Source organism: Ammospiza caudacuta, chromosome 6 (assembly GCF_027887145.1).
Source record: "Ammospiza caudacuta isolate bAmmCau1 chromosome 6, bAmmCau1.pri, whole genome shotgun sequence".
In the NCBI taxonomy this organism is placed as follows: domain Eukaryota; kingdom Metazoa; phylum Chordata; class Aves; order Passeriformes; family Passerellidae; genus Ammospiza; species Ammospiza caudacuta.
This window is the reverse complement of record NC_080598.1, coordinates 15,617,568-15,635,361: the sequence shown is the minus strand read 5'-3', so window position 1 is coordinate 15,635,361 and position 17,794 is coordinate 15,617,568. Positions and strand designations below refer to the sequence as shown.

The 17,794-nt window shown below is 44.0% G+C and overlaps 1 protein-coding gene across 7 annotated transcripts in view; it reads left to right on the top strand.

The window, feature by feature from the left end:
- Nucleotides 1-6,559: 6,559 nt before the first annotated feature.
- The window catches only part of TUB (TUB bipartite transcription factor), a 75,265-nt gene continuing 64,030 nt past the window's right edge, over nt 6,560-17,794 (top strand). For all 7 annotated transcript variants that reach the window (XM_058806897.1, XM_058806901.1, XM_058806900.1 and 4 more), the window contains exon 1: nt 6,560-6,789. In XM_058806897.1, the coding sequence (XP_058662880.1) occupies nt 6,752-6,789 (38 nt within the window). In that variant the 5' untranslated portion in view covers nt 6,560-6,751. The remainder of the gene's footprint in view (nt 6,790-17,794) is intronic.

Genomic DNA, 17,794 nt, shown 5'->3' with positions numbered 1-17,794 from the left:
TGCTTTTTTGTTTCACTCTCCCACAGCTAAATATGAACATTTAGAACTAAACTTTCAGCTGGGTAGACAGTTTTAGATGTATAATTTCAATGTTTGGGTGGGGGTTTTTTTTGGGTTTTTTTTTTTTTTTTTTAATAATAACTGGAAGTAATTCCTATGTATAATTTCACAGAATAGTTATGAAGGATGTGCTTAGCTTTAGGTTAATCTTGGGGTTTTGCAGTACTAAGTACAGATGCTTCCTCACCATGCTGCAAAGGGAGGAGTGTTTAATATGAAGAAACAGTCTGAGATGTATCCCTTTAGCAGGATAAATCATGCTACCATTTGCTAACAGCTTGCAAGAATTTCAGCATGGCTCTGCCAGTCTGAGTTGGAAGATCCTACTTTTGTCCTGGACAAGGACACCTCAGGGTCCTCTACACTTGGGACAAAGGGAGATGCAATATTTTCCCTCTTGCTGGCTGAGTGTAAAATAACCTCCAGAAATGAGATTCTTCCATTGCCATATATCCTGTGATTCCATGAAAACAAAACAAAAATTAATATGATTCTTGACTTTTGGAAGGCAGAAACCTACCCCAAATGACACAATTTTCATGGACAGTAAACCTGCATTTGGTTTCCTATGAATTTAGACCTGTCTTATAGGGAAGAGACATGTACTTTGGGCAGGAGGATTTTGTTAAAATACGTCTTTTTTGTTTGGTATTATAAGTGCCTTGATTGATATGTAAATAGTCTAAATGGTTCAGAAAAGTCCAAAGAGCATAAGTGCTAGAAATGAGAGCAAAATTACAGTGCAAAATTTGGTGTAATCATAAATAAAGGAAAAATAAACCTTTTAAAGCAAAACTTTAAAAATAGTATGCTGAAATGGCATAGAATTATCCAATTTTGTATTTAAGCACTGTCATAGAAAATTCATCCTTCATGAACAATCACTTTAGGTATCAGGATGTAAGAATTGTGTTAGAGGGCAGTCAAGCAGGGAGTCTGAAGGGAATATGAAACAGAATCCACTTCTAGTGGCCCCACTGGATTTAGGTAATTGTTCAATGGGACAACAATTCCAAAGATGACAGGAGCTTTGACGATGATGATACCAGATTCTCACTCAATGACTGCATGTACAGCACTGACATAGTTTGGTTCCCTCTCAGTAACAGGATTTTTTACTTACACTGGAAAACAAGAACACTGGATGTACCCAGTGCGAGGCTTTGAGAGAGATGTTGAGTGTGTTACAGGATGTGGTATCAGACTGAATTAAAACTTCTTTAGAAGGTGTTGAAAACAGGCCACCATTGTTGAAATCAGACCACCCACACAAGGACAGTGACATATGAGGTTTGATTTCTAGTGCTGGCAAAGGGAGCTTAACAGCTTTCCCTCCTCAAAAGTTAGCATTTTCTCATACTTTCCTATTCTATAGGAATGTGTAGATGTAGGTGTCAGCTTGATGTTTACAGTTAAAGAAACTGGTATTAGACAGGATCTCCTGGAGCTAGGCAAGCTCAAACTGAAGTGACTAAAGTGAAGAATTACCCTAGGTGGCAAGGGAACTCTGTTCTGTTATTGCAGAATAGATTTTATTTCAGGGTGTTACTGATAAGTATTTATACTTCACAGCCTCACAACAAAGAAGCAGGAATGAACTTATTGGAATGAGAATAGATGAAATACAATAAGAAAAGGTGAGCTTTTATGGAGAGATGGAGAAGATCAACCATGTAAACACTGGAATTAGTCTTTCATGTACCAATCTGCTTCCTCCCCAGAGTTTCATCTCCAAATTGTTCACCTTTACAAAAAAAATTTATTCTTACTATTATTATTATATTTGACATTAGGATATCAAAAATAATGTCTTTTTATTTTTTTCTTACTAGGGGAACAAGATCTAACCCGGGCTTCTTTTTGTTTAAGGCACAAATGACAGTGAACTTGGTGTAAGCCTCATCCAAAGACCACAACAACAGGCAGAATTACCTCTGTCATGTCTTTGGTATTACTGAAGTGTTTAAGGCCAAAATTACTACTTAGGGCTATGCTTTTTTTCATTTTTTGAGAGGATTTTCTTAGTTTTTGATTTGGGAAAATGTTAACACCCTTACTATCATCCCAAGGGTTTATTCTGTATTTGATTCAATGCATTTCAGGACTCATTGGTTGGGAAAAATTACACTGACCCTGATGAATATCAGCTTCACAAAACCTTCAGCTTTTGCATCTGGTCCTGGTTAGTTCCACAGTTTGATTTTCAAACAAGCAAACAAAATATCCTACATATTCTCACAACTAATCTGAGCTTTATACAGAAAAATCCATGAACATTTTTAGGAACTCTCAGTTTGTAAGGAGTACAGATAAATTTTATCTGGTGTGGTTTAACTTCAAATATGATCACTTGATACATTGGAATGGAAAAATCTAAACACAAGCACTTCTGTAGGCATGCCAGCACAAACACATCCTTCATTATTCCTTGTCAGTTGGAGCTTAAAATTAGAAAATTTCAAGCCAATAAATGAAAGCTCAGAATCTTTACACATTTATGCTAAATCTGTTCTGTTTGTGCTACTACAAGATTAAAAAGGCTGGATAGAAGTGTTTCTGCAGTGTGCTTGAGCTGACCCAGAGGCAGCAAACTGGCACCTCATGCCCTTTTAAGAGACCTCAAAAGTAAAGATTGTTTTAGTCTCTTATGTGTCTCTTGAAAGGGTTGGGAACTGTGAGTTAGGATGTGTGTTACACCCCAGCTCAAACTGAGGGCAGGTTACTGAGTTCATTAATAACACTTTCCCTTTGCTAAAATCAGCCTTTGTCCAGGTCAGCTGAAAAGGCAAACAAGGCAGGAATTTAATTCAATACATAACCTGAGTCTATTGTAGCAGCTCTGAGGGGTAGCGAACCTAAGGCACAGGACGTGCAGACCTTTCTCTCTGCAGCACACGAGCTCTGAACAGTGCCGTGCTCAGCAGTGCAGATGTAACAGTGGGCCTAGAAAGAAATACAAAAGACTATAGCTAGATAAAAACCACTCTATAAAAGATACTCTATGCTCTTTTTCAAATCAGTATATACATTTGCTACTTTTTTTAATGGGCTAAACAATAAAAAAAAAAATTATTTCCCCATCATGGGAAAAATAGACTTAAAAGAAATGAGTCTGTGCATTTAGGAAAGAGCTTACATCAGTTTCTTATTTTACTGCTTTTTTAGGTTCTCCAGGCTTCCTTTCAACAGTGTTTCTGCTTTGATGTCTTACTCCCTACCCAGATTGCCAGAAGGCTTTCTGTTGCAAATGCAGGTGTTTTCAACTGTTAGATACAGTTGTGTTGTATTAATCTTCACCTGGATATAAAAATGTATTAGTGGGACACTTATTTTACACAGAGGACAAAACAGGGATAATTGGAAAGATGGCAGGCTGTATATAGAGGAAGATGTTGCTTAGTGAGACATGTTTGGCAGTGGAGGAGACAGGTTTGCATCTGCCTTGCTGCTGTTTCATGTATCAGTCCTTGAACCTTTAAAGCACAGCTTTTCTAACAGGCTGCCTTGCCCATCAGGCTGGCATCTCAAACTAATTAAATATGGCTTTTGAGAAGTACAGCTCTATTCACAGAGAGCACCTAGAAATCATGGTATGTCAGGGTTATTTGTTACATGCTGGTGCTTTTTCCTGGTTTTAGTGCTTGGTGAAGACCTGTGTGTGTGAGGCCAGGACTTCCTTGAGCTGCTGGGAATTACCAGAGATGCCAGTGATTGGATCTGCATGTCAAGGGCAATCTTGAGGCTTGTTACACAGTAAAATGAACACCTCAGTCCTGCTCCTGACAAGGATTTCTCTGTAACACTTGCCCTGCCATTCAGAGATAGCTCTGTGTGCCACACAGACAAAGCAGAGGGACATCCAGAGAAGGCTGGCGAGTCGTGACCCTGCTCAGAGTTGGAGAAGTGCAATAACCTGCTCATAACATCGTCAGCTGCAGAGGATTGGTATTCACCTTTCACTCCTCTCAGCTTCTTCAGAAATGGAGGCAGAATTTTTCACTCATTGCTGGTGAGAAAGAACCAAACCTGGACAGTGAAACCATATAAAATATATTTACCAGAGATGGTAAAGGGATGAAGGAGAATAAGGTGGGGAAGGATGAGGAAAAGGGCTGGGGGCATAAGTAAACCATTCAAAAGCAGATAAAATGCCAGAAAACTGTTTTCCCTTTCTTCCCATAAAATATTTCTTATCTTTTTTCTCCTCTGCCAGCTTTCCCTGGATGGACATTATGCTTGGTGCATGTCCATCTTTCAGGGCACCCTGGCAGTCTCATTTTGAGCACCTGGTAGCTCTTTATGCTTTGTATCTGTGAATCCAAACATGATCTTGGGCTGTTCAATGGGCAGTAAGGCACTTTCATGTTTTGTATCACTCCAAAGTTCAGAGGCATCTTTTTGATGTGCGTGCATTTGCTCATCTACCAACCTTTACACTTGCGGCTTTTTGAAAATAGATATTCTAATCATCAGTCCTGAGAACTTTTGTCTCTGAACACAGGGAGCTCTTCTTTTGTCTTTCATCTCTTCCGAAGAAGCCTCAGTGCTTAAAAAGCAGGCAGCTTAGCACCAGGAGCTGGGAGTCTCTCCTCAGCCGCCTCCTCATGCTAATAGCACTGCCAGGTGGTGATGAAGCTGTTGTTTCACAGCTCCAGGTTGTGCCTGACTGCAATGGAGAGAGGGAGGTCTGTCAAATCCAAAGCAGCACATTTTATTTGTATGGATAGGAGAGAATTCTTCCTTAAAAGCAGATCTTGTTTGGACTTCTGGAACAGGTTGAAATTCTGGTTTCTGGATTTAAAATAGCCTCTGACAGCTCATGAGAGTGAGGAACATGGTAACGTTTGTGTTGCCAGCTAAGCATGCCATCTTCTGTTGACTCTGCTGGCTTCCTGGCCCTGGCCATTATCTTTGGTAGTGCATCCAACCCTAGAGTTGAGTGAAAAAGTATCTCCTTCAATCTGTTTCTAATTTTCCAAGCTATAATAGTCTCCTTGCTTTTTATGCTATAAACCCAAAATGAGGGTTCTTTTTCTGGTCAACTCTACCATTTCACGTACCTCTAAACTCCCCATCTCTATTTTCTTAGATGAAGCTTTTCTTTTTTCTTTTTTTTTTTTTTTTTTTTTACTCTCTGCTCAGATGAGCATCTTTCCAGAGCCTTAATCATTCATCTTTCCTTTTAATTCTACAGTCCTTGTGATGGGATAACCTGTACTGTAACCTTCTTCCAGATGAGTTCACACATCAGGCAGAAGAGCAGTGTTGCAATTTGGGTATGGCTTAGCAGGTCAGAGCTTCACATGTTTGTCACTAAGGTGCCCCTTATTATCTAAGCCTTTCCAAGGTACAGTGAGTGCCACATTTAACTCTTTGGTTGTTTATTTCCCAACACCTGTTTTGGGAGAAAAGATGACTTCAGTTAACTTGTAAGTTGTCTTTAAATATCTCCCCCATATGCAGTACAAACGTTACCTACAATAGAAATTGTGAGATACTAGGGTCCAGACTGGCATTATTCAAAACAAATAGAGTTAGTATTTTTCATTAATCCTTATTTTTCACTAATTTTTTTGCTCAGGTCATGTTTCTTCCATGCAATCAGTAACTGTTTCTATAAGCTTATAATCTGACACGGGATTTACATGGTTTAAAAGGGTTTACTTCTGCTGTGGCTGTAGTGCTGGAGCAGAGCTGGTCTTGCTGTGCAGAAAGGATGGGGTGGCCTGTACTACACCCATCCGTGTAGCAAAAGGTGGGTTCCTCAGGGCGCTGGGACTGTGCTCTGCTCCCGCCAGCCTCAGCTTCCCACCATGGTTTTCCTAGGAGAGCTGCCGGCACTCTCAGCCGTGCCAGGGCCAGCAGGGGCGGCTGCGACCACCAGATCCCAAAAGCTCTCATCACCGCAAGGCATCCGCCCGCTGTTGGCAAACCGAAACCACGGATTCTGCCTTAAGGGCCGCGGTAAGCTCTTACTGACAGCCCCCAGGCCGTGCTTCCCCGACCATTTTGGGCTGAGTTGCTGCAGTTCATGCATTTTGGCGGTGGGCCGGGCTGAGAGGAGCCTGCGCGCCGGCTGCGCTCTCCTCGCACCTCTCCACGCCCGGGTCAGCCGAGAGCCGCCCGGCCAGCGCCCGACTCATGGCTCGGTCTCTGCCGCTGCCAGGGCTCGCCGTGCCGAGCCGAGCGCAGCCCGTGCCCGTTCCCCGCGGCGGCGCGGCTGACGGGGCAGGGGCGGGCCCGGCGCGGAGGGCGGCTCGGCTCGGCTCGGGGCGGCAGCGGGTCCCGCCTCGCCCGGGCGATGCCTGAGCGCGGCGGCGGCGGCGGCAGCGGGGGGGCGGGCGGGTAGCGGCAGCGGGGACGCGGCGCTGCTGCCCTGCCTTTCCCTGCCCGCCGCTGGCCCTTCCCCCGCCCCTCCCCGCTCCGGTGCGCGACTCAGCCGCCGCTCCGGGCAGGGAGGAAGGGCTGGGAGCCGCCTCCCGCTGCCCCCGGCCGCCCCCTCCCCATGCAGCCCGGCCCGCCGCTGGGAGCCCTCCCCGGGGGGATGTTTCTGCGGCCGCTGCCGGGATAACCGGCGCGCCGCCCGCCCCCGCCCCGGACGGAGGATGCTGCCCGCGCCGTGGCGGGTTCCGACTCGGGCAGCAGCGGCCGCGTCCGCCTCCTCGGCTCCGGGCAGCGTCGCCGGGGAGAGATGAGTTCGCGGCACCAGGCGGACTGGATCCCTTACAGGTAGGGGGAGACCCCGGCGGGTGGGACGGAGGTACCGGGGCTGCCCCTGGGCAGGAGCCGCTGCCCCTCGGGGGTCCCCGCCGGAGCCGCGGCTCGGTGCTCGGTCGCGGGGCCGGGGCGGCCGGACCCTCCCGGGGCGCGGCGGGGCGGCGGTGGGTCCCGCCGGGGGGAGCGGATCGCGGGCCGGCCCGGGCGGGCGCTCCCCGGAGGGGCACCCGGTCCCGCCTCCCAACTTCGGGCCGGTGCCGCTGCGCGAAGTTCGGGGGCTGCTCTCGAGGCGAGCTGTCAGCCCCGCGGGGAGCGGGCGGAGCGCGGAGCTGTCCTGCCCTGCGGCCCCGGCGGGCGGGCGGAGCGCTGCGCCCTCGGTGGCGGCTGCCGCCCTCGGGCTCGGCCGCGCTGCCCCCGGCGGCGGCGGCGGCTCCGGGAGCGCGGCTGCGGGCGGGCGATGCGCGGGGCGGCCGCGGCCGGCGGTGCCGCCATGGCGGGGAGCGGGATCGCCATGGCAGCGCCCGGCCCGCCGCTGCCATTGGCTCCGCCGTTGCCATAAGCTACGGGAGCCGCGGCACGGGAGCCCCGTGCGTCAGCGGAGCGGCCCCGGTGCGCGGAGCCCCCTGCACCGCCAGCACCCCAGCCAGGGCGTGCAGCGGGAGCACCCGCGGCTGGAACGAGGGAATACTTGGTGTCAGACTTGCCGGACCGAGGGGAAACCGAGCCAAATATTTGTAATAGACCCCTTTCCGAGCCTGCTATCCAGAGTACATTAACATTGTGGGCTAGTTTGTTTGTTTTTATTTATAGTTTTTGTTAAAGTGTCTTTTTCAAGCTGAATTTTTACAGACGGAAATCACGCGGCGTTTGACAAGGCGCTCTGAAAACGACAGAAAGCATGTTTGTTTCATTTGTTTGGTTGTAAGTGAAACAAGGTAGATACAGTAACAAAGGAAACGAGGACAGAGGCTTATGGTGCGGCAGGGGAGGTTTAGGTTGGACACGAGGAAAAAGTTCTTCGCTAAAAGGATGATTGGGTATTGGAATGAGCTGCCCGGGGCGGGGGTGGTGGAATCACGGTCCCTGGAGGTGTTTAAGGAACGACTGGATGTGGCACTCAGTGCCGTGGTCTGGTTAACACGGTAGTATTCAGTCATAGGTTGAACTCGATGATTTCAGCGGTCTTTTCCAACCTAGTTGATTCTGTGATAAACCTTTTATTTTTGTTGTCGGTAGAGAATAATGAAATTAAAAATATGTACAGAGTGCGTTTTTAAAGAAATACAGCTGCTTGAGCAGGTTAGTTTAGTTTGCCACATTCTCAATGACAGTGTTTGTAGCAGAGGTATGCCTGCCACAACAAATGCAACGTGAGCACAAATGCATCACTCCTTAATACAGAGGGGAAAAAAAACCCCAAGACAGCTGCGCAAGTGAAAATCTGCTATTTTGGTATGTGCACATCATAGTTCAAATCAGTAGAAGAATTAGAAAGAAAGAAACATGATTACAATGAATCTGAGAATATTGCCACTCTCTCAGCAATAGCACTTTCAGCCTATGCGTTTTGAAAAGATGTAAGGAATTGGCAATAAGGCTTCAAAAATGACTAGTGGATGCATTCTGATGCAATTTGAAGCCTTGTAATGAGGACAGAAATACCAGAGGAACAGCTGTTCATGGCTCATCCCAGCAGCAGTGGAAGAGTTTTTCTGTTCTCTCACTGTACACAAGGCTCTGCAGAGGCCAATGCCAAAACTTTGCTGAGGGGTTTTATAGCAGTGGCCCCAAAGAAGGAAATAAAACATCTCTACTTCTGCTCAGTGCAGCACAAACAGAGGGAGGCAAAGCAGCAAATCTCAGATAAATACAGATTTAATGATACTCATATCTTTTCTAATATGATGTTATTCTTGAACGTTAATGATGTGTTTATGGTCAGAAACTGCTGAAGACTGCTTAAAACCAAATGGCAACCAAACCACGGTTCTGCTCTGAAGTGTCTTTATTTAGGCTTCTAGCAGTGTTCTCTCAAGAAGCTGACTTATTTTTCAGTCTTCAGAGGTAATTCTTCATGTAGAGGTATATTGTTGCAAATCTTATTGGACTTGAGTGTGTAAAGCATCCTCCAGGATCCCCTAAACATGCTTGCCTGGGAAGCAGTGATTTGTGAATGCATATGTGACTGAATTTACACATGAAAGCACTGTGTGAGTAAATTAGGTCAAAGTACCATTTCGAGGGAGGGAAATATGCAAGGAGGAGGAGAGACCTGATGTGCACCCCTTGGAACAGATCATCTTCTCTCTGGGAGCAAAATGCCCCGTGCTTATCTGCCCTCTTGCTTCACATTCCTGTTACTGTGGTGAGTTCAGTGGTTGCTGACTCTCAGAGCCTCGAGGAAGGTTCAGCACCTTCTTTGTGGTCTGGGTGGCATGTGACAGCCAAGGGTGTCACTGCTGCTCGTGTGGGGGACAGAGCACGCTGAAGTCTGTAAAGATGTGTCCTTCTAGCAGTGGAACATATGTGCAGCTATATACCTGAATTAACTCAAGCAGAGAAGGATTGTATTTCTGCTAGTAAAATGTCATAATTTTCCTTTGAAGTGAAATGAGCCAGAGGGAGTCAGTTCCACGTGTACAATTAAGTAAGCAATCCACCTGCATGTCCACAACTCACAAATTTACACTTCCCCTTTTAAGGTGCTGAGAACATTTTGAGTGAGTTAACAAAAAACAGTAATAGTAGGCAATTTTTTCAGTGTCAGTGCTAGCTCGTGCTGAGATCAATAAAAGGTTTGTGAGTTTGTGATTTCAGTGTTTTGCCCTTATCTATTTTCATCCTCTCTTAAGTATTCTGCTTTTGACATACTGATAGTCATAAGATGAGATTTCAGTTCGCTAACATTATGAAAAATAGTTAGGAAGCTGTTTTTAAAAAGTAAATATATTGCATTTATTTTTATGGAACACATCATAGAAATTTAAGCACATGATTAAGCACTTACTGAAGCTACACATCAGGTACAATGAGCTAGGAATTCTTTAAATTGTACTCATTTTTAACAATGTCTCTGCTCTTTTATTATAAAGAGTCAAAATAGTTTAGACGCAATTAAAAAAATAATCATTTGCAGTCCATGTAGCTGCCCCCAGCCCAAAAGTGGTTTGCAATGGAAGTTAAGAGTAAGATGTAGCTTCTTGAAGAATTATGTTCTCAAGCACAGTAGTGTTTTCCTTTGGTATCCTTCAGCAGTTTCCAGTAGAAAATACAATGCAGAAGTGTCTGGGAATCATTACAAATTCACAGGAGTTCCGGTTTTTTATTCAAAAGTATGTTTTTGTTTCATATCTTTTTCTTGAACTCATTTTTAATTTATAGCATTTCTTAAATATAACATACTCATTTTTATTTTATGCTGGTGTGTCTTGAATAAGTGAAGACATTCCTCATACTATAAAACTGCAGTCAAATAAAACTGCTGCTAGGTAGGATGAAAGTATCAGTAAACTCAGTTACAGTAAGGCCTCTGTCTCTATTATTTATTCTTATGTTTTCAGCTGCTTCTTTAACAATAAATCTTGATCCTGTAACTATAAAAGCAGCATTTACACAACCAGCTAAACTGTTCCATGAGAAATATCTGAACACCACCAGCTGAACAGCCCAATCCACACAGGAATCAATTTAATACAAGTCCCCAGGGTTCTCTGTGAAGTGTCTGTGTGATGCTTGGTTTGTGTGGATCAACCTGCCATGGCCAGAGGGGACCCCATGAACTGTGCCCTGGGGGGGCTGGCACTTGGCACTGAGGGCACTGAAGGCACTGAAGAGAGCAGATCACACAGCCTGCATTTGCAGTGGCATGATATGTCTTGATATGTGCATGATGGTGGTAATAATGCACATTATTTTTGTTTGTGACAGGATTTATTATGCTCAATTTTTGTAGCTTTCATGAATTTGCTCTGAAGTTTTAAGGCTGTGCTTAGATATTGCAGCTATAAACAGTCACAAGTTATTTACTTGCACAGGGGAGGATTACAGTTGGAAGAAAATTGTGGAGCACAGCTGGGTTGTAAATTCATGAATCATCACAATTAGGGCAGATAAGAAGATTTCTGAAAGTGTGATGTGTAAACAAGTCCTGGAACAAGAAGTGCCTTGAACACCAAGGTATCCCACACTTGTTTCTGAGCATGTTGTTGAGGCAGTGGGATGTTAGAAACCCTGAAGTTTTGGCATTGTGAAGGCAGCAGTGCAGTGGAGGCTCACCTTGCTGCAAGGTGCATCTGTGACTGAGAGCATCCCACTGCAGGCAGGCTCTCTCCCAGCCTCCTGCCGTGGGGAATGGCATGGATAATTCACAAGAGCTGCTTTTTTAAGGAAAAGAGTTCAAAGACTGTGTCTGTCCTCTTCTCTGAAACAGGCTGTCTTGTCTCAGGCTATTCAGTGTATAAAATTAGCTTGGTCATGTGCTTTTAAAACATTTGCGTTAGAGCTCTCCTTTAATGGAACTCTGTGCTCTTGCATGGAGTGCTCCTGCAGAGATCAAAGGTGGTTTGCCCAGCATCAGTGTGAGGGAGATGGCAGAGGCAATTGCTACCCCGAAGCTGGTAGCCTAAATCAACCAGGCAGAAAGGAGAGGTGAGGAAAATAAGTATCCCAGACCCTGGATGTTGGGGGGTGTTGGTTTAAATGGAAATGGGACAAGGCTTAAGGGAGATGAGCTGCAGAGCCGGGTGTGAAACCTCGCTGTGTTGTGCTCTGCAGTGTGCCAGAGATGGATTTAGAAAGGGGCTGAAGGGGCCTTGCCACCCCTTGCATGGGCATTATGACAGTGAGTGATGCACCAGTTGTCCCTGAGCTCTGCCACCCCCCACCACCTTTGTGGTCTCAGCAGCCAGATTGAGATGAAAACTGATTTTTTCACAGGCCAGTGGGTTTCTGGTAGCAACAATCATTTGCAGGTTCCTGGCAGTGACAATCATTTACAAGCCATCTGTGCCAGATTTGGATCACAGCCGGGAAGTGGATATGAAATGTAATGTCTCTCCTCTTGCACCTCCCTGAGTTGGACAGTTTTGATTCTCATGCCTGAGGGTGTTTGGACATTCCCCGGAGTGGCATCTATTTAGACATGCAAGCAGCAGTTTTTCTGGAAGGTGGTACTTTTTATTTAGTAACCAAAAATTGCCATTCTAGAGAGCTGGATTCTTTTCACACTTCCTCCTCATTTTTCTTCCACTCACACTAATGACTTATTTTCTAATTCATGCTTTTCTGTTCTTTCAACTGATGAACAGATTTCTTTTTGCCATTTTTCCCTACATCAAGCTCTTCTTGCCTCTTTTTCTGTTCTCTTCTCTTTCCTACTTCAAGATTATTCACAAAAATAGAATTCTGTCTTGCCAGCTGTATGGTGCCTGCAGAAGATACCCTTCTCTGTAAACATTTGCTATTTAATTTTTATTTTATTGTTTGTAGCTTTTAAAGAAATCCATCCCAACTTCTCATTGTGTTACTTAAGTACTTAGTACATCTGTGAATTTTAAAAGCTGAAATTATTTATTTTGCAGATTATTGAGAATTAATTTCAGTGTTTGCAGTGGTGTATTCAAAGATTAATGTCTTAAGCATGGATATTAAAATTGGTGTTTATTTTGTATCTCACTTACTGTTGAACATTTTGTTCCTGTAGTATGTGAAGGCCAGTCACTGGGACTAGGAATGCCCTTCTTGGTGACAGGTCTGTGTCATGCACAGGGGGTGGCAGGGATGGAAGAACTGTTTTCCCACAGTTTTGCAATCTCTTTTATCTTGATGTAATGTCAGGGTGATGATGATACCAGCAAGTTCTGAACATTCTCAGCTGGGAATGTAACACCTCTTTGGGCCCTGCTGTCATTTACATAATGCTAATAATATGCAGGTATACAGCAAGGCAGCATTCAGGCTGGAAAATTTTCTGTTTAGGAGGCAGGCACAAGAGAGGGGCACAGAATGCAAATGGAAAGCTCAGGGGTTTTTGTTGCTTTCATTTTTGAAGCAAGCATATGATCATTATCTTCTTTGGACTATCTGTTCTTAAGAAAATGGGAAGTTAGGGGATATTGACTTAGAGAAGGAAATGTGCTCTCAGGGAAGGGTGTATTGAGTGTACAAAGGCAACAGTGGGAGAAGGTGGAAAGACTGGAATAATTATTTTGGATGAGTACACATCATAGAAGATGAAACTTTTTTTCCTGACATAGTTATTTTATGCCAGGTTGTTTCATCTACCACTTGATGGCAATGTAATTTTTGTAGTTTATGTAGCTTTTGTAGCTTTGTGACACTTTAAAAGCTCAGTTTGCTCCATAATTAAATTACTTTTTAGACGGTTTTGTATTTTATTCTTTTATGTTAATAAGAAGTGAAATGATATCTTTCCCTTCCCTTTCAGTGATTACAGCAGAAGTATGTTTCATACTTTTGTATTGCTAATAACTTGAGGGATTACATATTTATATATTTTTTATCCCTAAAGAGAAATGGTGACCCAGTTGAAAACACTTCCTCCTTCAGGGTAATGCAGTAGGCCCTAGAGAGCAGAGGACAGTAACTGCTTCTGCCAGGACAAGAACTCTGCAGCTTTGGGTGCTGATTTGGTGCACTGAGACCAGCATCCTTCTCCCTGAAAGCAGGGATGCTGTAGAGACTGAGGCTGCCCTCTGCCATCCGTGCAGTTGTGTGGTTGCTTGCAGGGAGCTGTCACAAAGAGGTGGCACCAGAGCCTTTCTAGTGACTTTAAAGGAGGTTGGATTGGTGCCATCCCCTTCTCTGAGCTCAAGTTTTAGCTGAGCAAATAAGGGCAAGCAGTGTGTAATGCATGAATATGCCAGTGTGCTTGTGAGTGACACACTTATCTTTGTTTCTGACAAAGCAAGTGCCCCAGTCATTCTTTCGTGAAGTTGAGTTCTAGCTTGGATTCTCAGATGTTTATGAAAATTAAGTCTTGAATTGCAAATTTCAGTGGAAACCTCGTGATCCCTGTTGTGATGCATGTTAACACAAGCCTGTGAGTATCATAATTCATGATTATTGTAACTCATTTGACACAGGTAATGAAACCACAGCATGAAGTTTTTAATGGTAATTTCAATTCCAATCACAGTTCTAACTACCGGCAGATGAGATATTACAAGATGAAGAAATTCCTTGATTAGCTGCAAATGATGACTAAGATGGAAATTGTATTTGCAAGTGAAATACAAGTACATTGGTATTTGATCTACAGTTAGGAAAGGGATCTGAAGAGTTCTGTCTTTCAAATTTGGTATCAGTTGGAAAGCAAAATGAAGTTAAAGGCTAGGTATTTGCATTAGTTATTCCTGTTCCACAGCAAGAAGCATAAGGAAAACAGGTCTGGTTTTTTTCAGAGCAGGTTGTTGCTAGCCCATATTACTACAGCAGCATTTTCACTTGGCTGCAGTGACAGCAGCAAAATCAAATTACATTGCATCATGTAGCAATGCTCACTTCTGAAAATTTGAGGAAATTATTGAATGCACTGTGGAAATTAAAGAGTAGATAACTTGTCCAGACAATGACTGTTCAGATCAGGTTGAGTGGAAACCGAAAGACTAAGACACATACTGTACCCTGGAATTCATCCCACTATTTTTGGCAGATATAAATCCCAATACTCAAGCCAGGAGTGTGAATTTCCATTAAACAGTGTTTTGCAAACCTAGGGATTGCTTCAAGTTTTCTGTGCTGAAACTTAAGCTCAGTTGTATGGGTGAATAATGCCTCTTTTGGGACACTGCATCTGTAGAGCAATGTTAAATTACTTTAAAGGTGCCTCTACACACCATTGAGTCAGACCTTGATAATTGATTCTTCCAGGTTACTGAATCTTAAATCACTCCACTGGCTATTGCTGCAGATTTAAAAAGTAAAGTGTAAGGTTTTAGAGAAACTTTCAGTGCTTGCCCTAGAATAACATTGACATTGTTTTATTGTCTGTTCTTAAGGCAGAGCTCATGAGCCTCTGTGTGTGGCATGCTGTTACATCTCTGCAATCATAAAATCATTTGGTCAGAAAAGATCTCCAAGATCATCAAGTCCAATCATTTACCCCACATTGCCAAGTCCACCACTAACCCATGTCCCCAAGGGACACACCCACACAGCTTTTAAATACCTCCAGGGATGGTGACACCACCACTTCCCTGGACAGCCTGTTCCAATGCTTGACAGATGTTTCAGTGAAGAAATTTTTCCTCATATCCCATCTAAATCTGACCTGGCACAACTTTGAGGCTGTTTTCTCTCATCCTGTTGCTAATTACTTGGGAGAAGGTGCCAACCCTCACCTGGCTACAGCCTCCGTTCAGGTAATTGTGGAGAGCAGTAAGGTCCCCCCGAGCCTCTTCCAGGCTGAACACCCTCAGCTCCCTCAACTGCTCCTCACAGGACCTGTGCTCCAGACCCCTCCCCACCTTTTCTGCCCCTCTCTGGACTTGCTCCAGCACCTCAATGTCCTTCCCAAACTGAGGGGCCCAGAACAGGACACAGCACTTGAGGTGTGGCCTCACCATGCCCAGCACAGGGGACAATCCCTGCCCTGCTCCTGCTGGGCACACCATTGCTGATCCAGGCCAGGATGCCACTGGCTGCCTTGGCCACTTGGCTCACGTTCAGCCTGTGTTGCAGCACCCCCAGGTCCTTTTGCACTGCGCAGTTTTCCGGCCACTCCTCCCCCACCCGCAGCACTGCCTGGGGTTGTTGTGGCCCAGGGAGAGGATCTGGCACTTGGCCTTGCTGAACCTCCTGCAGCTGCCCTCAGCCCATCGATCCAGCCTGTCCACATCCCTCTGCTGAGCCTTCATCCCTCCCACCCAGCTTGGTGTCACCTGTGAACTGACTGAGGGAGCCCTCAATCCCCTTTGCCAGATCACTGGTAATGGGCCACATCAGAAATGCACGAGTGATTCACTCCTTCCAGCAATGGCGCAGTTCAGTCTGGCAGGAGCTGGGGACTGCCACATTGAAATTGTTTCCAGTACATGTGTTAGATTGTTCACAGCTAGGAGTTGTTTACAGCTGGGAATCTGCCACAGCACAGTTCACAATGGGCATAAACCTTTTAATGTAGAATTCATTATCTGATCTGAAATAAGAATATTAATTTTTGGCTATTAAAAGGGGACCAGCCACCTATGAGCCACCTAATCTAGGCTTTGGCTTTTCAGAACACTAGGATAATTCTTGGATCTACCAGATATATTAATTAAGAAATACTTTATTAATACCCAGAGAAACTTGGCTATGGTATCAGAACAAAAAGATTATGACATTGCTAGAAGTCTGAGGAATCCTGGAAGATGCCTTTGAAATGTTGCTTATTTCAAATAATGATATACTGTAGTATTCTGGCAGTATTGATGCAGCTTGAAAAATTCTTAATTGCCTCCTTGGAGCTTGAATGTCATTCTCAGATTTTGAAGATCAAGAAAAACCAGCACAGGAGAAATTTAATTGAAATTAAAAGTCCTTCCTAACTTCCTTCCTTCCTTTCCTCTGTCCTTCCTTTCCACCCTTTTTCCTTCCTGTTATTGTTCCTGAGCACCTACTGGTTTTTATTAATTTAATGGTTTTTGCCTTAGGATTTGCAAGATGTAGGTTGTTCTGAGTAGTGTTGGAAGGAAAAAAGTTCTCCTATCCTGTGCACCTTGAGTCAGAGTATTCTGTTGGAAAAAATGTGAAGGTATCTTTGCATAAGATGGAAAGTGAGATAAGCAAGTTCAGGTGTTCAAGTCTCTGCTCTTCGTTTCATTCTTTAGAAAGGTATTTCTAATACCTCAGATGAGGGTCTGGATTTTCAGGTCATTTGTTGGTGTGTGCTGGGCCTGTCTCCCCAAAATTTTGGTCTGAAACTGTGGAGGTCATTAACTTTATAAATTAGCATTCTTTTACAAAGACTTCTGGTAAAAGAATCCAGTGGACTCTAGACTTAGAAGAAAATATTTTAAAGCTTAGGAAATTAATTTTCCTTACAATAGCTGTAGTTTCTGAAAGCTGTCCTTTCATTGATATGGTATCAAATAGTGTAAGCTATAACCAAATTGAAGGAGATAGGAAGGCAACTGGGAGCTCACTGGGAATGACTATCATGTTTATTGCTTGTTGTATTCTGTTAAAATAGAAAGGTTATGAAACAGGAGGTTTTAAAGCCACACAGAATAGCTGTATTTTATCTTTAGGCCTTTCAAAGGATGGGATAATGTGAACCTGTCTATTGCTGGATTTTCAGGAATGCTCAGATTCTGTTGAAAATACTTAATGTGGTGGAATGAGAAGGGAGGAGGAGAAGGACTATTGTGCTACCTATTCAAAATGAGAAACAGCATGTAACAGTGTAGTTTTTATGTGTTCTTTGGCAAAAACAACTAATTTTCTTCTGAAAAAGCTTATTCTGAAAAAAAAATAAAATGTAAGATACATTAGAGGCACAGAGATTTTCACTGCATTGTGTGATGGACTGTAAATATGCCCAGTTGACATTGTGAAGCATCCTCCAAGTCAGTGTCTGTGTGTTGGGGTGAAAATTCAGCCCAAAGGGTTTTAGTTTACAGCCAGCTCTGCAATATTGCATTTGCTGTGGTCTTGGATGAACAATGCCAAACATGAGCACATATTGCAATGAAGAGTGAACAGAAGGTTATTGTTCTGTATGGTTTTCTTTTCACTTTGTACTTGATGACATCTGTCTTGTTGCTAATTTTTCATGACATGGCTATGATACTGTTTCTGTTTTTTATTTTCATGCCATTAGAATAGGTCTATAACTAACAGTGATCAAATCATTATTAATAAATCCCTGAGTTATTTACTTTGGGAAGTGAAGGCATCTGTTTTCTTTTTACACCATTGAATGCCTGCCTCTGTTTCCTAGTGATACTCAATACTTAAGAACACTTGTTTTCCTTGTTTCTGTGGTTCTTTCCTTTTTTGTGTGTGTCCTCTGTAC